Source organism: Trachemys scripta, chromosome 9 (genome assembly GCF_013100865.1).
Source record: "Trachemys scripta elegans isolate TJP31775 chromosome 9, CAS_Tse_1.0, whole genome shotgun sequence".
Classification (NCBI taxonomy): Eukaryota; Metazoa; Chordata; order Testudines; family Emydidae; genus Trachemys; species Trachemys scripta.
The window spans coordinates 89,693,754-89,715,390 of record NC_048306.1 but is presented as its reverse complement, the minus strand read 5'-3'; the positions used below and the strand labels follow the sequence as shown (position 1 = coordinate 89,715,390).

The window sequence follows — 21,637 nt, the reverse complement described above, 5'->3', positions numbered from 1 at the left end:
AAGTGAGACAAGCTACTGAAAAACATGGCAAGCTCAAAGCAACGAGGGACACAGCATTGGAAGGTGGATGGGCTAGGGGTTCCCAGGAGATCATTTGGCAGCTGTTTGCTTTAGGTTAGTATTTTTTAAAATGTCTAACTGCTCTTTTCCATGTAGCCTCGCACTATTTGCTGCGGGAAAGAAGGGGAATTTGGGGATAAATTGTTCATAAGTAATCCAAGGTAGGGAGAGAGTTTCAACATGGTCCATTGCAAGCCATCTTTTGACCTCACATGCCTCGCCAATACCACCTATGCTTAAAGTACTTTTCTCTTTTACCTTCACGCTTAGAGTGTGCGGTGTTTTTCTGACACCTCAGATACCTAATTCACCAGGAGTCAGTTCATGATTCTGTTCTTACACTCTCAAAACTAGAACAATCTTCTCTGTACTCTGTCTGCTGCATTTTGATAATTACTTCCTCTTCCATGTGCTTTCTTCAGGGATTAACTATTTTTTCCCCCTGCAGATTGTCACTGGATCCCTTATTCCCTTGGTTTACTTCCAGATCTCTCTCTCCCTTGAGTCACTCAGATTCCAAGGGAAAGAGTTCACACCCAGCAATTTTTTACTCTTTGAGGACTGGAGAGTCTTCTGCAATCCACCAAAACTACATAGTATAAAAACCTATATTTATTATAGCCTGTTCATTGCTCAGCAGCAGGAGATTCTTTAGAAATGACATGAAATGTTCTTTCATCAGAAAGGCACAATACTGCAGACCACCTTGAATTCCAGATTCCTACTTGTCTGGAGACTGAAAAACCAAAGCAAAGCCATGGAGCCTGGGACTGTTGCACAGGAAAGCAATCCACTGGTCAAGAAACAAGTGTGGTACTTCATCTTAATTATTTAAAATAAGATACTTGCTATGGTGTGTGTACAATGATCTCCCACTTTGCTTGCAGTATTTCTATGAAGTTTGGTGCAGTACTAGTCCACTTTAGATTCCTCCTCTCCCCCAATGACAATGTATGTATTAGCAATACCCATTTTTAAAAAGGTAAAAATAGTCCTCGCTAGAGCCAAAAGTTGAACTAGATTTCCTGATTAAATCCTGCAAGATTTTACAACGATGAAAAATTCCTTATTTATTACTATTACTTCAATGTAAGATCACGTGAATTGGGGTAAGGAGGAGGTGGGAACTTGGAAAGTTGATTTCTAGGCATCCTTAGAACAGGCAATTCTAGAAACTCCTCGGGGGTAGGAAATGTACCACCCACCAAAAATCACAACTCACGTTATCTGTGTATTTTGTGAAATTCCATTGAGAGACAATATTGTAAAAATGTGTATTTTCATGGTCCATCTACAATTCATGAACCTCCAAAGTAACCCTTTCTTGCTCCCCTCCCAAACACATTGTATCCCATCCTGGGACTTAAAGAAGTTGAGATTCCTTTGGGGTCCATTCTGTTTCTGCAGTTTTATTTAGTTCATAACAATCTCTCATAACAGAGTTTTTTATATATGGGTTTAAGTGCATTATGTCACCGAGACCTCTAATAAAGCTATCTAGCACAGACTGCAGAAGTGATTTTCTGTCTACTATTTCACAAAATCAATAGCTGGCAAAACCCTGACCCCAACCCATAGGAAGTATTCTGTGTACTAGTCTGACAAATAAAGTTCCTCAAGCATTTTTTTTTTTGGGGGGGGGGGGGGGGGGGAAGAGACCTATGTTGATGTTTGCCTTTATTAGTGCTGAAAGTGAACAGTTTTCCTCCAAGAGCTAGTGAAACAAGGCAGCAAGTTTCTTTCCCAAATATAAGACATATGAAAAGGTTAAAGACAACTGTATTTACTGGTACAGGAATTACTTGCAGCAGGTTGCCACAGCTCACAACACAGTGAGGATGAGGCAGAAAGGGACTGCAAACCCATCATTTCTCTGCTGAGTTAGGTGGCTGTGCAAAAGGAGCAGAAAAATCTATTTTCTGTGGCAGTCTGTTGGCATACATGACAATGCACAAAGTGATGTTCCATGAGGCATTCTTAGAACAGTCAATGGATGCCAACATCTGGAAACTCTAGGGTTGTTTATTCAGAATCAGGGAAGAGGTTGAGTATAGGATAGGCATAGCACAGCTAAAGTTCAGAAAGCTGCCAAAGGCAGGGGTACTCATGGTACATGGTGCTACTCAAATTCCATGGCCACATCACCACTTTGAGGCACCCAATTATTCAGATGTCTTGCAGAGCCATCCCAGTGTTGCTGCACATGGACAAGTGACTCTGGCTCACCAACTTAGCTCAAGCTATATTATAGACGCAACTTTTTAAAAGGAAGTGACGACAATTAAATGGGTGACTTCCTCCTCTGACCTACCCTCCAGTTCCTCAAATGTCATTTCCTGCTGTGAAAGGGTAGAGGAGGATGGTGTAACCTCAGTTTCCCTAAGGGACAGTACCGGAAGTCTATTGAATTGTTGCCAATAGCCAGCCCATAGGTCCCAATAGGGCCATTGCAGGGGTGGCATACTGGGTTGGTTCCACCATCCTAGATGAGCTGCAGTTTTCCCTGAAGAGGAATGTTAGAGAACCCCCAATGGAGAGAAAGAGAGAGAGGGAATTGAGGAGACTAACTGGGAGTCTTCCTCCATGTTCTCCCATGGGAGAAGGGAAGGGAAAAGCAGACAAGGAGGATGGAGGAGAGTCCTGTGGCACAGATTTGCCACTCAGAGCCCAAGGTCTTGGCATCGTGAGATATTCAGTACCTGACAGCAACTGGGACTCTGGTTCATCTGACACAGAGATCCTTTGAGTATCAGAACTCATGTGGTAATGGAAAGGACCCCCCATACCAACACCACAGCCAAGGTCACAGTGGCTGGAGCTGATAACACCAGTAAAGATGATCACGCCACAGGCTTTGTCAGATGCCGATGCCTGCTCAGTACCAGGGTACTGCTGGTAAAGGCACCCCCACCTGAGCTACTTGCATGGGTACCCATGGCTGGGTTAAGGCTTGTGATGGCACCACTGGGAGGCTTCAATGCCAATGATGGGGCTGAGCTCAAGGGTACCCTCTGCTTACTCCCCTTACTAGTAGAGGGTATGGGCACCCTATTGGAGCCATGCTTCCTCTCCTTGGAGCTCCAGGGCATCAAGGTCCCACTGGCACCAGAGGAAGAGTCTTTAGCTTCAGCAGCACCCGTGGTGATGAAGGTCTGGACAGGAACCTAGTCTTCTTTGCAGTTGGCTCCTTAGATACAGAGTCTGTGCTCCTCTTTTTGGGAGTGTTCCAGGGGTGCTCCAAAGGCTCTCTTTTTCTTAGGAGAAGCATGACCTGAGGTCGATGGGGTGCTGGATCAGTCCAGGGACAAATATTCAGGGGGAAGGAGTCCTGACCTGGATCAGGGGGTGGTTGCAGGGACTGTTCCATCACCAGCAGTTGGAGTTTTAGCTCCCTGTTTTGCCTAGCCCTGGACTTAAGGGCTACACAAAAAACAAAAACAAAAGAATGCTTCTGGGAGATGTGGGACTCCACAAATGGACACACTTGGATCATCCATTGTCACTGGTATAGTCTCCTGGAGGAGAGGCAGCATTTGAAACTTGGCAAACCCAGCATACCCCACCAGAAAAGAATAGGTCTCCAAGGGAAGAAAGAAGGAATGTTCGTTTAGGTGCGAGAATTGCTTTAACCACCACCCTAAATTAACTATGACAGAAAAAGGGGACAAAGAAAGGCCTTGTATGCGCTAGGCAGACAGGGTAGTGTTCCTTCTCAGGCCAAGGCAGAAGTGACGGAACTGAGGACGATTTGCCATGTACTCCTATATAGCCTTGATGTTTGCCACAAGATTTCAAAGGACATGTATGTGGGCTGAATGGACACTGCTACCTAGAAATCTTCAATCAAGGGCTCAAGAGTTGTATGTGTATCTGAAATGGAGCACCCACAGGTGCTCCACTACTCAAAGAACACAGCTTCCCCAGAAGGGGCAGTAGGTGCCAGATACTAGCAGAGATCACTCCTGAGTAGGATATATCAGTTTGGGGGAAGATTAGAGCCATCATTTAAGTGCCAAGTGTGCAGAAAACACATCACAATTTTTATGATTCCTATGTCTTTTCTTTTCTTTTTTTTTTTAAATATGAGAGCAGTATCTTGGGAACCCCTAGCTCAAACAACCTCCAATGTGGACCACTAACCCTACCCCAGACACCGATGATACATAGCAGTTTAAAGACAATTCATGTACACATTTATTTTAAAGCCCTTGGAAAATATTAACTGTTAAACAGCAAGCTAGTCTTTGCCTTAATGAAAGAGGTGTTCCTGCCCCAATACAGTTACAGTGCTGCAAGTGGGCATATTTACATATAGTCCCATACGGTAGCATAGACTAGAATGAATTGAAGTGGATCCTGATTACAAGGGCCCACTACCGCACCAAGATTGTTGTAGTTTTAGGAATTTACACTAGGCCCTGCATCTGTCGGTTAATGCTCAGTCGTTTTCAGTAACTTAAGCCTTCTAAAGGAAAGAAAAGAAAAACAAACAAAAAAAAAGTTTTGTCAAAGCCAATTTAACTTGCCCTTCTTTTGGCAGAGTGGTGCTTCTCTGGGCCAAAGTAGCTCAGCTTTGTTTTGTCATTAAGTGATACAATAAGCTATCTTGTCTGTAGTGGCATGACACTAGTCCAAGGTATTAAACTGCCTTGTGGTCTTTCTTTGGGCAGACTTGCAGGTGAGTTTTAAATTCCTTAATGAAAGTCTCTGAACCAGTCACAGTAGTAGAGTGTTCTTTACAACCTCAATCTCTTCACTTAAGCCTCCAAAGTGGAATTACGCTCCCCAACCACCACATCTTCATCCCCCCCCCCCCCCCCCAACAGCAATTACTATTTATACTGTTTGTGTGGACACTTTAGACTACACAAAAATGTGTACATAAGCAAATATCTACCTGATAGAGACCATTATTTACTGATATTAAATACCAATAAGCCCCAGAAGAACCAATGTGCTGCTAAGCCAGTATCTCCAGCACTTCCAGTAGTGCCAGTGGCTGAAACAAGCACCAAAGGCCTGATTCACTACAAGCTGAAAGTAACACACACACACACACACACACACACACACACCCCTACTGAAATCCAGGTTATCAATCCAATCCTAAGCATGCTGAGGTTTAACATCATCTACTTCTTAGAGGAAAATGTATGTTGACGTGTTAGGGACAAGTAAAATGCTCAAACTTGCTGTATTTTAAAAGCTTTGAGAGATGCAAGCAGCATTCATCCATTCAGGCGAACATTATCTTTATGTACGGCATTTACTTATGAAAAACTGAGTGATTTATCAGAAGGCATAAGCCAGAAAAAAATTATAACCAAGTTAAATGAAATGAGTTTATGTCACTAGTTTAATATTTGTTCCAGAGAACTATGTCCTGTGGAAGAGCAACAGATATTGGAAGCACCATCCTTCTACTTTAGTGGACAGTATTATTCCATATGCTGCTTCAACATAACAATGTCTTTCACTGCCAATACGTAGTCAGTTCATTAGAGATACAAGACATTACCAACTTGACAGTGCAGTCTCATCAATACTTCCAGTAATGCCAAGAAACAGGCAACAGTCTAAATGTTCAGCTTGCCCTTTCGGTTTAGTATTTCTTCATAGGGTTTCAGTATTTAGGATAACTTGCTTATTTATACTAAAGTTTGAGTTACAAAGCATTCTGCAATGCCTCAGTTCAGTAGGGATTTTTTTTTTTTTTTATTACAAATACAGTTTTACCTCTAGACAGTCGTTAAACAGAAAGAGTGTGACCTGTTCTCCTCTGTCACAGAGGTCATCGCCAAGTGCAACTGTTTCCAATCGCTGAACTAAGCTTCGGTGAGACGACAAGAGATTGGCCTAAATGGTAGAAGTGAACAGCTCATTAGACATTAATTAAAAGAGCCGGACTACCACTCACTCAACTCAATACTGGAAATTGAGTTTTATAGTGAGTGACCTTTTAACCTTTGTACATTCAACAACAGTTATACAGAGGTAATCGGGTTATGTAGAATTTTGACCCAAAGGCTAAGTCAGTTGGTTAGTCATTCTACAGGTCGATAGCTTGAGGGAAGTAACTTACTGGACATCCATCAACTTCATACACAACATCAAAGATCAGTCTTTGTGCTTCTGTTTTTCTTTTGTCTTCATTAATGTGTCTGAGGAAAGCATGTTTAATACTGATAAACCAACAATAAGAAAAGATCACTACTAAATTTAAAGGCACAAAAGTGAAGCTGGACATTCAGAGATATTGTTCCCACAGCCATACCAATATATACAGTAATTGACAGTTCAAATTTAAAAAACCACACACACACCACACACTGTCATTTAAGTGAACTGCTTTTCCATGTGTGATGCATTAACATGTACATCTAGATCTGTAACAATGCATTTACACATGTTAGCAGAAACCAGCAAACTGCTCAGCAGCTATGAACAGACAAGCAGAAACTGATTTTCAAACGTGTCAAGTACTTGCCATTTTTGTTTTGTCCTTAGAATTAAATGCAATGCTCACTTGAAGATTTGGGCACGTGTAAGTGAACTGTTGCTAGTTCGAGTTAATGAATAATTTTTTGTATTGGACAAATATAGCATTAGTCTAATGTTGAATATCTTTTCTCACTAGGGTATATCCTATACCTGCAAGAGTCTTATAACTTAAAACTTCAAGATTGAGAATACTTACATTACTACACAGTTACACAACACACACACACTCCTGAAAGGGACCCTCCACCAGTAGTTTATGTCCTTCCAATAGTGTTCATTTGAGTCAAGATAATGGCTCAGTCAAGAGTGTGAGAGTGAGAGTAGATCTCCTTTACATTGGCTAAGAGTGGCATAAGGGAGCTCTAAAAGCGCTAGACCCAACCTGGGCCAAGAGGGAGGAATTCCCCAGACAGGCATAGCAAAAAGATAGCTATGAGGCTGTTTTCGGAGGATTCCCTTGAAAGCTCTTGCATGGAGGTGGGAGGAAATGTTGAGGAGGTTGGGGGTGCCACATCATTGCTGAGATTTGCAAGATATATCAGTAAGACCCAAGAGAATATTTCATATTAAAAGCATCACTTACGTCATCACTTCCTTTAACGATTCAATGGCTCTTTCTAGCATGCCTTTGTCTGGGTTGTCTTCTGCTGTATGTTTCTTAAGGTCTGCAGAACGAAAATGTTAAACAAGTGTTGCAATAAATGATTTAACTTTTGCTTTATAATTCCCTTGATAGGAAGACCTCTTACTTTTCATTGTTAAGTTAATGCAACCTCATGCCCAACATGATAAAGTAACTTGTTAGCGAGTTTTCTGCCGAAATCAATCTTGCACACTCATGGGTGTTTTCAATCACCTTCATGCTAACTGACACTCATTCAAAGAGTATGAGTCACATGTGCCCAGTGCTGTTTCACGTCCGCATGTTCAATTTGCATATACAGTTACCACAATATCTAGCCATTTAACAAGCCATTTATATATAATTTTTGTTCACCCATGTTTATATGTTCGGAAAAAGTAGTCATCTGCACTCCAATCCCAGCAACAAATATTGCGTTCTCCCCTTAACATACAGTGCTTGTGAAGGAACATAAAACTGATATCTAGTCAATTAAGAAAGTTGAAAACTTTCAAAAGTTCTGCCCTGCCTTGAAGTCCACTGCCAGTTTTTGTGCTTTTACAATGAGTCTCTTGAGTTTCTTTTAACTTATCTTCTTTTTTGGAGGCAGGGGGTTGGTTTTATGGGTTGAAAGATCCATAAAGACAGGACAATCACACGATAGTCATATATAGAAGAAATTACAAAACTTGCTACACAAGCTTCTGTCACAGGCACAAAGTAAAATAAAACAATGTCTGTTTGAGAGGTCTTAGGTTCTACTTATAACACTGCTAGCTAGTAGATTTAATACAAGAGGGATGTTTAAACTAGAGTGCCTTTAAGGGCATCCCCCAATACATCACTTAGGAGTACATCATGACTGTTATGACAGGTACCTGTTCACACACTATCAGAACTGAAATGACTACAGAAAGTAGTTCATGCTATGACACTGAAGTGTTCCCAATAATTTTAGCATACAGGTTGTGGCTTTGGGAACTGAAATATATTCAGATTTAGAACATATACCTCATTTCCACAGAGTAGAGGCTTGCCTATACCTGTATGCTGAAGTCAAGCATATGACCAACTGAATCTACTGAAATACATACCACGCAATCTGGCTCTTGGCTTTACCAACTATGATTGGAACATTGAAATAAGATCCTAATTCTTCATCTAAACAGCAACCACCACTTTTCATTTGCCACCCAATAAGCCAGGTGTCTGACCCAAAACACCTTGCCAAAAAAAAGATTACCATTTAGAAGTAAAGCAACACTAGGTAACCGTTGAACTGGTCGAATGAGTAGTTCAGCCAAGCTTTGACGGCCACACTCTGGTTTGGCTTGGTTTATCTACAAAGGAGGAAATCATTGCATTTTACACCAGAGCAACATGCAGGCTTTTCTGCTTGAGAAATCTAACATGGAATTTAAGAAAAAAAAAAGTTCTTAAGAATAGCAGATTCTCAGTTACATTCCTGAGATATGAAACTGTAATTCAAGTTAGTATGTTAAAGAGTACTTTCAATTCTCTTACCACTTGCATAGTTTATGCCAAAAATAATATCAAAGAGAATCTATAAATACAAGCTGACAGCATGTGTGAAAGTTCCGGACTACTGGGTGCTCATTCAACACCATTTACACAGCTTTTGTTAAAACTAGGTCTAAAGCCTATTTTTAAAACAACGATTACCTAGATTTATGTGTAACCAAGTTATCATTCTACTACAGAGTCTAAAAGGAACCCTTCCCCCACTCCCAACCCCTTTGCTTCTATATTAAAGATCCTCTAGTAATATCACCCCTCCTTCAGGGAGTCTGAAAGGTGGGGCACAGTAGTATCCAAGTGCAATCCTATTTCCCCCTCCCCAAAAATCAGGTTGATAGTATGTTTTAAGTCTGTCAATTTTGCTATCCAATTCAATTCTTATCCATCACTCTATCAGCAACAGAAACCAGTTCTTAGTATTCCACATACAGGCCTGAAACATGACTGTCTAGGAATCAAGGAAATCCCAAGACTTTCAGATACCAGAATTTGACCACTTTCTGAATAACCACTTCCCAAGAAGGACAATTTAGAAGGCAGTAGCTGACAAAATCTTGACTGTTGTAACTACTGAACAGGCTCAAAAACATTTTGAGTGAATAATATTCACTCTGACCTCCCTTATCGAGGTATTAACATGGTCTACCAGTTGACCCCATGCCTTCCATCTTATTTTTAATAGCCATGAAGAGCCAAGTTGTAGTTAGAAAACCCAACCTCCTACCACACTGGAAGTAGCCAAAACTCCACCAAGGAGAGTTAAATCTCTATTTTAATCCAGCAAAATACCCTGTTTCCCCGAAAATAAGACAGTGTCTTATATTAATTTTTGCTCCCAAAGATGCGCTAGGTCTTATTTTCAGGGGATGTCTTATTTTTCAGAAATGAAAAATGCCTTATTATCGGTGGATGCCTTATTATCGGGGAGGTCTTATTATCGGGGGGATGCCTTATATTACAACGAGAGGCAAAACTGTAAGTAGGCCTTATTTTCGGAGGATGTCTTATTTTCAGGGAAACAGGGTAGGTTGCCCATCTAATAAGAAGCAAGATACCCTCCATTTGTTTTTAATAACTTAATCCCACAGTGATAGTAACACTTTCTGGAGGTACTGATGATAGTTACATTTAAAATATAACAGCTTGGTTTCAGACAGACTTACCCTGGAGACACTAATGTCACATACTGGTTGCAAAATGCCACCTCTCTATAAAGGTTTGAAGAATTACTGAGGATTATAGTGCCTAAACCTCCTATCCTACCCCCATGTCCAAGGTTTACAGTTCTACAGTATTTTTCCTTCCCCTAACTGAAATCTGGAGATTTACTGAGTTAGTGAATTTTTTAGTGGTATTGAACTTGAATCTCAGTAATATATTCAAAAAAGTTGCTGAAAATAAAGTTCAGTGCGTAAATACCTTTAGAAAAGCATGAAACCGTGGCTTCTGTTTTTCACATTTCATAATAGTTTCTTTGCTCATTTCGAAGAAGTTCACAAAAGGAGGGTATGTTTTCAACAAGTCTTTTGACTGAAAAAAAAAAAAATATTTCAAAATGCTTTAAGTGTAGACCTTGGGTAAACAAGCAAGCAGTCTTTATGTACATTGTATTACAATAGTAAGAAAAACAAATTTAAGACTGTAATGGCTAGTTATGGCTTTAAGATGTATCCTGCATACTACCAAAGCAATTTAAGTTTGTATTAAACCAGTTTTATGTGCCACAAAATAGACTGCAGACATCTTTTATGCTTAAAGATATCGTAATCTGCATCGGGGCACACAGCATATGGTTAGGGACTTGGGCCAAAGTTAAGTGAGTTGCCCCACGTTAGGCTCCTAAACAAAGGAGGACCTGTTTTCAGGTGCAATGTTCCCCCAAAATACCACTACATCAATGGATTTTGTGGTGGGTGCTCAGCAACTCTAGAGCAGAAGCCTGATCATTTATTAATCTAATTTTGAACAGCCAGCTTTGAAAGCTTTAGCCATTTTCCACTCTGGACTTCTCAGGGTCTCACAGTTTAGACCACACCTTCCTTGAAGCTTGAAAACAGAACTCCTTTTCCTTCACGGATTTTCTTCCTCATCCTACAGAGGAAATCATAGGGTTGCCTGTAGTTTTATCTAGGGCTAAGATGTGTGAAAGTGACAGTTGAAAAATATGGCCACAGTAGGGCAAATTAAGCCTAGGATTGTCAATAGTCAGGGAGAGCACTGGACAACTATATTTCTATTATTGTTTCTTTAGAACTACATTCGTCCCTACCTTCTTGCATATTCATTACCGAGGGATAGGAAATCCTGGTCTGACTAAAATAACTAGCCTTCTGAGTTGGTTTAAATTTATTCCTTCAACTACCTTCTCCCCTCCCCCAGGCATCTTTTCACTAGGAATGAAGTGAAAGCAATAAAGTACAACCACACAATTACAATACTGACTGGCTGTTTTCTTGGTGCTCCCAATTTATTCAAACAGCAGTGGAATACCAGAGGTTACAGGAAAATCTCTTTAAATGTTTCAAACCTGGTTTCTAGAGTTTGGATAAACGTCCGTACAAAGCTTTTTGGAGCTCTGCCCAACATTACAATACAAGAAAAAGAAGTCTTTAGTTCGAAGTGAGTTACTGCATGAGCTTCCTTACTGTGTCATTATTTAAATTGACAACTGAGGATTTATCCTGGATACACTAATGAGAAATATGTACAGAGCAGTTTTCATCCAAAAGATTAGTGGTGTTTCTCAATGCATTTTAGATTACATTAGTAAAAACTAGCTTACAGCCACTGTAAAAATAACTTACATATTTAAGAATGACATCCCCAATACTTTTGCTTTCAGCCCAGTTTATCATAAGGTCTTCAAGGTCTTCCTGGAATATAAACAAACAAGTGTATTAGGAAGACAATAAGCAGCCTAATTTAAAAGAGCCATGTATCTAAGTTGTACAGCTTTGGAAGTCTGCAGTTAGTATTTATACATTTCTTTACTCAGGGCCTGACGTGTGGCAATTGCCATGGAATCCAACACTTGCTATAGAACTGTGCTCCAGATTCTAAGCTTACATACCGTACAAACATACATATGCCTCGTATTCATCATTGTGAAACAGCTTTCCAAACATCTAAATGTAAGTCAATACAAAATTATCTTCCAGTTTGCAGATAGACAGACGTGAGAGTTCCTGCATTCTCAAATGGGATGTTAACTCCCAATGACAGTAGTTAGGGAAAGGGTGTGTGAGAGAATGAAAACCCTTTGTAAGACAAACTGTATATCACTTAGACATCCACTTTCCTCTTCTACCTCCTGATAGAGGTAACAGAACCTGTGAAGTGTGTGTGACAAACAGACCCCCGCTGGTCTGGAGTCACCCTTGCCCTGCAATACCCTACTGTCCTAGCTCCCAACCTGGACCATTAACGAACAGCTTGCCAGCAAGTAGGTCACTCCCAGATGTGTTTGTGTAACTGAAGCCTATCAGTCACACACTGCGTTGGTTATACTACAGGGTGACCCCAACATATGCCCAGTCCTGGATTTCCCCCCCAGAAGTGTACTGCCCAGCCCTCTCATGGACAATACAAATACACCTCTCCCTGATATAACGCGACCCGATATAAACACAAATTCAGATATAACATGGTAAAGCAATGCTCCAGGGGGGCAGGGCTGCGCACTCCAGTGGATCAAAGCAAGTTCGATATAACGCGGTTTCACCTATAACGCGGTAAGATTTTTTGGCTCCCGAGGACAGCCTTATATCGAGGTAGAGGTGTATACAAGTACATTATTCTCGTAATGGACAACTACTTGCCAGCTTAAATGGAGTTACCCAGATACTTTGGCTTAAAACACACTGGATTAGATAAAACCAATAAAATAAGTTTATGAACTACAAAAATGGATTTTAAGTGATTATAAGCAATGAGGCATAAGAGTGAGAAAAGTTTACAAGAAAAATAAAGATAAAATGCTTTCTAATGCCCAACTTAAACTATATTAGATTCAAGCAAAGTTTCTCACCACATGCTTCCAGCAGGATTACTGACCAGCCTCTAGGTCAGGGCCCTCCCCCAGAGTCCAACAGCTGCTCCTTATGTCTTCTCAAGTGCAAAGAGTGAAAGGGGCAGGAGAGAGAGGAGAAGTCTCGTGGGGTGTTTGCCCTCCTTTTTATAGTTTCAGTCCCCCTTTGAAAAGCATTTCCAGCTGAGAACCAGGAGACACAACCTGTGTGGAAGGATGTTCCCTGCTGGGTTCTCTCACCTGTCTGAGCTTCCTTTGTTTTCCTTCCTGTGACATTGTCTAATTATATTTTAGATATGCAAGCCATTTTGCTACTGCTGCTATATAATTACAGCAAAACATATACAAAAATATAACTCATGGCCAGAAAGGGTTAAGCACCTTGCAGGTTGAATGACCCAGAGCCCACCTTTAAAGTCATGTTAGAAAGGGGTCTGAATGGTAATTAGGGCCATTCATGGTAGATGGGCTAGAACTTTGAAATGCAAACCTATATTAGAAGTGATACTAATTGTGTGTACTCATAAAAGTTAGCCATGTAAACAGCGAGCTCCTGTCTGTGACTATAAACTATTAATACAGAGATCAAAAGAGAATATTAGATTTAAATAAATCTTGGATGAAGTAATGTCATTGTCTATGTCTCTGAAGTTTGTGATAGACTGCCTAATGAATAAACTGCCCTATGTTAATTTGTGTAATTGATTACTGGTGGTGTTTAGAAAGCAAAAGGTTACATCAAAAGCCTATTGTTTACCCAGGACTGTGTAGTCAGATGGCTGTTAGAAAACTATAAAACTGTTGGGTCTTGAGTTTATCATCTCAGATCTGCTTTAGGTTTCATGCAGGGGAAGTCTAAGCCACAAGGTCTGAGTCCCCAGTTCTGACTGGATCGCCCTGAAATACAAACATTGGACTATAACCGAAGGACACTTTGCATCTACAAAGCTCACCATGTCAGCTACGTATCTGAACCTCAAAAATTGAACTCGTGTCTGTATGCATATTGATCTTTTAGCCATATTCTCGCTTTTTAAATAAATTTTAGTTTAGTTAATAAAAACTGGCTACAAGTTTGTATTTTGGTAAGATCTGGAATATTCAATAACCTGGGAGGTAAAATGTCCAATCCTTTGGAATTGGTAGAACTTTTTTAATATGATAAAATAAGATTCAGAAATATGCATCATATTTGACTTGGATACCAGGATGGAGGTCTGAGGCTGGGTTACTTCAAGGGAGCTATGTTGTTGGCTTCTGGGCAACCAGTGAGGTAATAAAGAAGCTGTTTTATGCTGGCTTGGTAAATCTAAGTATTGAAAATATCCACCAGCTTTGGGGATTATCTGCCCCATTCTTTGCAGTTCACCCTAATTGAGTGACCTCAGCTGGCCTGCACAGGAGATCCCGGTCACACTCCCCTTCCCCATTTCTGCTTAGTGACATTATTGCTTAAATACATATTAAGAGAAGCATACAGACCTGTATTGGACAAAGGAGCGTATGACCAGTTTGGTGCCAGATGCGTCTGAACTTCTACTTTTAACATTATACAGGTGGACATTTATAACTTTACTTATAAATGCTGCCACACATTTTACCATATTACTGATAAGCAAGTTATGAGTTTTCAAATGATACCTCACAACGCATACCTTGTACAAAGATCACTACTGTGGTGTGTAGGGTGTGAATACAGGGGTGCATTCTGTCACAGTACATCTAACACATTGCAATTCTTCCTCAGACAGTGGATATGACAAATGGAGAAACTACTGGACCTGACATATGTAAAATAGAGAAGTGAGAAACAACTTTAATGGGAGAGTCCAAAGGTGCTTCACTTCTGTCACAAAACATCTATGGACAAAATCAGTCCAACATAATCCTCCCTGGTGGGAGATCTGAGGATAAAAAACTAGCAGTAGGTTTATTTGTAACTCCTTAGGGGAAAGAAGGATTCTTGCCTCTTGCTGACCCAACGGCTGACTTGGCCCTGACTGCTGGCTCTGCAATGATCTTCATATCACTGATCTTCAGGGTAAAATCCCCGCCTAAGATCTCTGAACTAGAATCTTAGGCTGATTTAGGATTCTCTGATCCAAAGCCAAAGGGTTTCCTGCATGCAATTTGGCTCTACTAACAGGAACCTTATCTCTCAGTCTCTTGAACACAAAAGCATCTGAGATTTTTTCCTCATGCTTTGGCTCTTATTTCAGAAGCCAGGACTGACCAAGTCAGCTCCAATGATTTGGGAACCAACTAACAGAAGTCCTATGGCAGAGATTGGAGTCTTCTGCCTAGTGTTCTTTCTAGTCCCTGAAGTGTCTGGGCCATCAATGCCCTATTCACCTTGGATATGGATCACTCAGATGTGTTAGATCTGGGTAGCTTTGCACCCAGGATTTCTTGAAACAAATATGGCTTTCAGCCTGTTTTCACACTCCTCGTGTGCCCTTGGGGTAAGAGTGCTGCAGATTCAGAGAGTCCACTTTCCTTTAAGGGTGCTCTGAGGCACACCAAGCATGTTATGTGGATGTCCAACAAAGGAAAGACTGTTGGATGAGAGATGCACCTTTTGAAGCCAGGTCTCAACTTCTGGATCCACCACTGAAGAAAAAGTTACTTACTGTAACTGTGGTTCTTCGAGAGGTGATGCAGATGTGTATTCCACTTATGCGAGCGTGTGCCCAGCACACTGGGGTTGGAGAACTTTGCTTAGTAGTACCCATAGAGGGAGAGTGGTAGCCCCTTCCTGGGCTGCATGAGGCAGTGCCGCCCCAACTTTCCCTCAGTTCTTTCGCACCTATGCCTGGAGATGAGACTCTGTTGCAGAGGGAACAAAGGGTGAGTAATGGAATACACATCTGCATCACATCTTGAAGAAACTGTTACTTACTGTAACTGGGTTCTTCTTTGACTCAATGCAGCCATGCATTCCACTTAGATTCATAAGCAGTACCCCCTAGGAGGCAGGGTTTGGAGTCTACCTAAACAAAGACTGCAGGACGCTCCATCAGCATCCACATCCACCCTGGAAGATGCGATTATGGCATAATGGCTTGTGAACATAGGAAGAGACGACTGCATAGCAGCCCTGGAAATGAGAAATTCTACAAGAGCGCAAGCAACGTCGATAGCAAGAGCTCATATCCCACTGAGGGGCTGCAGCTGAAGTTACTTCATATACAGTCTTAATGCAGGATATTATCCCCTTGGAGATCATCTGGTAAGAGACTGCTTGACCCTTCATGTGATCTGCATACGAAATAAATGAGGCAAAGTACAAAACAGTTTGCTCCTGTCCAGGTAGAAGGCTAAGCATTGCCGGATGTCTAATGTATGAAGACTGTGCCTCTGGAAAGGAATGCAGCTTTGGACACAGGTAAATATACCACCTGGTTCAAGTGGAACTGAGAAGCCACTTTAAACAAGAATTTTGGGAGTGGTCATAAAGTCACTTTATCCTTGGAGAATTTTATACAAGGAGGCTGTGCTATCAGAGCCTGCAACTCCTTCTCCTTGCAGATGTAAAACTACCAAAGTTTTCGGACACCGGATCAGGAATGGACAGGATGTCAGAGGCTCAAAGGGAGGTCCCATTAAGGCTGGACTACATTAAGGTTCCACATTGGGAAAGGCTCTTGAACTGAAGGATGCAGACAAAAGGAGCCCTTTCACAAATCTTGCTACAACAGCTTTGGATATGACTGATCATCTCTGAATAGGGGGGATGAAATGCTGATATCTTGGCCAGATGTACTTTCAATGAGCCCCAATTACCGAAGGTGCAGCAGGTACTCCAAAAAGTCCTGGCTAGAAGCTAGTATTGGTTGGACTCTGTGGGTAATGACCACACCAAAGACCTTTTTACACTGCTGAATAAGCCACCTTCATGGAGGGCTTTCTACAGTTGAGGACGACTTGTTGGACAGTCATCCGAACACCACTATTCCTCTGCATTCAGCCCTGCAGCAGCCATGCCTCAAGATGTGGGGAGCTGAGCTCAGGCTGCAAAGTATGGCCTTGGTTTTGTGTAGATTGCCCTAACCCTGAGCCAGACTGCTTTCTCCTATTGGACCCTTTACCCATTCTGGGATAGTCCCACTGCCTCAAAGGAGGCAAAGGCTGAACAAAAGCATGCAACGGATAGTAATGCTGCTGAGAGAAATGTGTTATTAAACCACACCAGCTCCAACTCCAGTCACAGGTGCAAGAAGGAACTGAGGGAGGGTCAAGGTGGCGCTGCCTCAAATAGATAGGGGAGGGGCTACAGCCATGAGGTGCAAGCACCGTCCCTCTACAGGTACTGCTCTGCAAAATTCTCTAGCAGCAGTGCACACGCACTTAAGTGCAATACATGTCTGCAGCAACTCAAAAGAAGAATCTAGACTTTACTACTGAATAAAAACTGTTCCTTAACTAATTAAACTTAAATTACCACAACTAACACTACAACTACACTAACAGTAAAGCTAAAGCTACAGCTAGATAAACCACTAAGTTCTTCTCAAGAGAAAGATCCAGGTTCAATGGATCCTGATGGTTCACATACATTTGCTGCTGCAGTTGGAGGGAACTGAGGTGGAAGAGGATGCCATATCCCCTTTCATAGTCTCATGCTCAGGAACACAGAGGGGAAGCATAGGACAAACACATGAGCAGTCTATCAGGCACTGTTGAGAAGGTTCCACCATTTGAATTGCACCCACACCAGTGCATCCCACAAGTAGGAATATGCAGAGGACACAAACTGAATTAATCTCAAAATAGCAAGGCCATAATAGTGATTCTATTTACTTTCATAGTTATTCCATTAAAACTCTCAATTTTTTTTTTTTTTAAGTTTAAAACAAAAAGCTATCAACTGCACCAGAGCACCACAGAAACCTTGCCCAGATTGCCAACTTCAGTTCTAGCAGGTCACACACTACCCAGGTTTATATTCACTGGCTGATGTCAGAGCTAGGAGTGTGTTAGCACTCAGGTGCATCCTAAGCAGTGAAAAGGACCATACACACACTTCAAGCAGTGCTGTTTCTACAGTGCTCCATGTGGCAGCTAGGTTTGTTTGCTCCTAGGCCTTTTCACTTCCAGCCTATGCCATGGGCAAGTCACTTGAGTGTCTTGTTCCTGTGCTGCTCTTTTCACCATGACTAAGAAAACAGAGGGAAGAGGCAAGTGTCCTTCACCTCCTCCACCTTAAGTTGAGTACCATCTACTTGCAGGTGTATGTTGTGGGCTACCCAGTTAACATATTGATAACTTTGCCCCAAATACAGTATCATTTCTAAGATTATTAAATATTAATTTGAGAAGGAAGCAAGCTGTCTGAAATCCTCTAGTCCAGACTATTCAAACATGAATCAGGACCGAAAGTCCAAAGCAACCAAAAAAATAGCATCTTGCAATTGCATACTAAGTTTTTTCTAAAACTATAAGAGCAAAACTTTCTTCATTTGATTGAAATTTGTACCTCGTTTCATCAGGAAATTCAATGTTATGGCTCCTTGATATACCATATTGCAGCAAATAGCTTATAGTCTAATTTAGACAGCAACCTGCATATCAAGTGTCCAAACTAAGAGTAGAGACTGAGTGATGCAGGCTATATTTCACCCCAAACCACAGCTCATGCCTCAGTTCCAGGCTAAAGTCTTTAGAGATAGAAGTTTACACCAAGATTTTCAAAACAACTGATTGTGTGGGCCAACTCAAGGTACCTTTTAAAGGGGATTGATTGTCACAAAGTGATGAATGCTCACCACCCTGAACAGTCAGGTCCCTTTAAAGAATCTACTGTTGGACACCAAAAACCTAAGGAACCTTTTTAAAAATAAAAAGCCACGCCCCCCCCCCCCCCCCACACACACACACACACACACACACACACCCCTCTAGTTATTTTTCAGTGTCTTGGCTCTTTACTCCAAAGGGAATTGCTGGGTGCTCACCACTTTGGAAAGTTAGCCTGTTTGACTTGGGCCCACATCCTCAAAAATAGTCCGTCAAAGTCTAAAAAACAAAAAACAAAACAAAAAAAATCCACAGCTGCAGAGCTCCCTCTGTGGAAGCAGCTATTAAGATGGAAATGGAACAAGCCAGCCTGTGGAGTGGAGGGAACTGAGTGAAGAGTTTCTACAATATCTACTGTAGAATGGTCTGAAGTCTTCTACATTCAATCTACAAGTCCCACCTCCTTATATGTACAGGGCCTTTGATCCTTCAGGATCCTAAGATATTTTAGGCTTGCACATCATTCACAGTCCTGAAATAGAGCCAACTCAAGACAAAACGTGGCAGCCAGTCATTCTGGACCAGACAGCATTATGCAACACAAGCAAGTTAAGAATACCCCCTCCAATTGAGGGCAACAGATGTCTATTGTTAAGGTGCACACAATAGATAGTAACTCAAGTTGGAAAATAAGTGATGGCCTGGAGGAAAAAATAAGGGATAAGCATGACAAAACTAGCCTTTATTTTAGTGTGCACATCAAGGATGTCTGGAATGCTGCCAAATATGGTCTTAATTTCCTCCTGTGCAAGGATAGGTCCTCCAAGCTGCCCTTCTTTTTCCAATGGAACTTGAAATAACTGAAAGAGTAAACAAAGACATTTAATGGATTCAGCTTCCATCTTTGAGATAATGTATACACACACACACACACACACACACACCACTCTATTAAACTTGAAATATTGGTGTGAAGGAAAGATTTGAAATGTTTTGTTTCCTGGTCATGTTTTCTATAACCACAAACTTGAGAAGAGGAACTCCTTATCCCCACACTTCACTGGAGTGTATTGTATTATGCCACATGTTAAGTCCTGGGTATGACGATACAAGCATTAAATTCATCCATTACCAAGGCCATTCAATTCTGTAACCACCACATTAGAAAAGTAGGGTAAAGGCTTGTGCTACAGTAACATGTCTAATTGAATAATCATATTTGAGCTCATTCTTAAGTGTATGATCAGCCACTTCAAGGAAATTAATTCTATGGCATTCAATATTTTAGTCAAGTCTGGCTTTGTGTAGGTTCTCTTTTAAAAGTCATGCTTTTCTTTTTTCTGGAGTCTTATACCTCTCTCCCCAGCTCTTCACTAGAGTAGGTTTTTGAATTAAGTCAAGAAAAGGAGAGTTTAATAAATACTAAGTGTTTTGAGATCCTCTAAAGAGGAGGCTGTATCAAACTGCAAATCAGTGATGGGACTGAAAATTAAACAGTGACTCATCTAGATACAGTAACAAATCTACTAACTTACCTGAATAATTGTTGTCAGAATATCTACATAGTTACTTTCTGTCTGATATAGTTCCTTTGCAACCTGCCATCTTGCAGACTGCTTTGCAGGCAGAGGAGTTGAATTTTTGGAAGGCTTTGAACATGATTTTGGCGTTTCTGATGAAAGGGAAAGAGAGACTATTTAGAATTGTGCTAAAATCTTCTGGACGGATTCTTAAGATTATCAGAAAGATACCAGCTGCTTTTGTGAAAGGTACCCCCTTTAATATCAAAAAGGGGTAGAAAGGTTATATTATCTTTTTTGATGCAAGGAGAACGTTTGTTCTATTAGCAGGAGACGGCTTTTGGCTTTGTCTCCACTAGCACATTTGTTGGTAAAACTTTTGCCAGTCAGGAGTGTGGGGGGGAAAACCCCAACCTTGACCGACATAAGTTTCACCAACAAAAAAGTGCTGGTATGGACAGCGCTATGTAGGTGGGAGACGCTCTCCTACCAACATAGCCTCTGCCGCTAGTTAGGGGTGGTTTAATTATGCCGGCAGGAGACCTTACAGTGGCGCAGCTGCAGCAATACAGCTGTGCCGCTGTAAGGTGTGTACCGTAGACATAGCCTTAGCCCAGAGATTGGCAACCTTTGGCACGCGGCTTGCCAGGTTAAGCCCCCTGGTGGGTTGGGCCGGGCCGGTTTGTTTACCTGCCGCGTCCGCAGGTTCGGCCGATCACGGCTCCCACTGGCTGCGGTTTGCGGCTCCAGGCCAATGGGAGCTGCGGGAAGCAGTGCTGGCCGACGGATGTGCTGGCCGTTGCTTCCCGCAGCCCCCATTGGCCTGGAACGGCAAACCGTGGCAAGTGGGAGCCGCGATCGGCCGAATCTGCGGACGCGGCAGGTAAACAAACCAGCCCAACCCGCCAGGGGGCTTACCCTGGCAGGCCGCGTGCCAAAGGTTACCGATCTCTGCCTTAGCCCAAACTCAAACTCTTACTATGACCGTCAAGTGCCCTAGGACAGTGACATTACACTATGGATAATATCCATAAAGCTATGGAGAATATGGTGATCAGTTTTTAAAAACTTACAATTTTAGAATCATAGAATAGAATATCAGGGTTGGAAGGGACCTCAGGAGGTCATCTAGTCCAACCCGCTGCTCAAAGCAGGACCAATCCCCAGACCCCTAAATGGCCCCCTCAAGGATTGAACTCTCAACCCCGGGTTTAGCAGGCCAATGCTCAAACCACTGAGCTATCCCTCCCCCCTTATAGCCTATAGGATTAGTTCTCAAAATGGTGCACCACTCTAGTGGTTCAGAGAGCTACCTGTTCATATGAAGGTACCTCTCTTTCTACCTGCTGAATGCTATTTAAAAAAAAAAAAAAAAAAAAAAAAAGTGCAAGTATCTTCCTCATTGTTACTTTTCCGTGTAAGCATTTGTCATGAGATAAGTAACTGCCAATTAAAGGGTAAGTGGTGTATTAGACTAAAGATACGGTCCACATTATGCAAAGCCTGAAAACCTCTATCCTATAGGAGAGAATCCTGGGGAGCTAGTTGTGCAGCTAGTGGTGTTCTGAATACAGACTCAGATTGATTTGGGGTATTCCGTACATTCTGAAGGCCAACATGGTCACATCCCAA

At 41.7% G+C, this 21,637-nt stretch overlaps 1 protein-coding gene across 5 annotated transcripts in view; it reads right to left on the bottom strand.

Annotated features, from left to right (window-relative positions):
- The window catches only part of ECT2 (epithelial cell transforming 2), a 50,694-nt gene that overhangs the window by 11,511 nt on the left and 17,546 nt on the right, over window positions 1-21,637 (bottom strand). For all 5 annotated transcript variants that reach the window (XM_034782209.1, XM_034782207.1, XM_034782208.1 and 2 more), the window contains 8 exons: window positions 20,021-20,157; window positions 19,226-19,345; window positions 11,527-11,595; window positions 10,142-10,252; window positions 8,427-8,523; window positions 7,145-7,226; window positions 6,143-6,221; window positions 5,797-5,916 (listed from right to left, as the gene is read on the bottom strand). In XM_034782209.1, coding sequence (XP_034638100.1) covers window positions 5,797-5,916; window positions 6,143-6,221; window positions 7,145-7,226; window positions 8,427-8,523; window positions 10,142-10,252; window positions 11,527-11,595; window positions 19,226-19,345; window positions 20,021-20,157 — 815 coding nt within the window. The remainder of the gene's footprint in view (window positions 1-5,796; window positions 5,917-6,142; window positions 6,222-7,144; window positions 7,227-8,426; window positions 8,524-10,141; window positions 10,253-11,526; window positions 11,596-19,225; window positions 19,346-20,020; window positions 20,158-21,637) is intronic.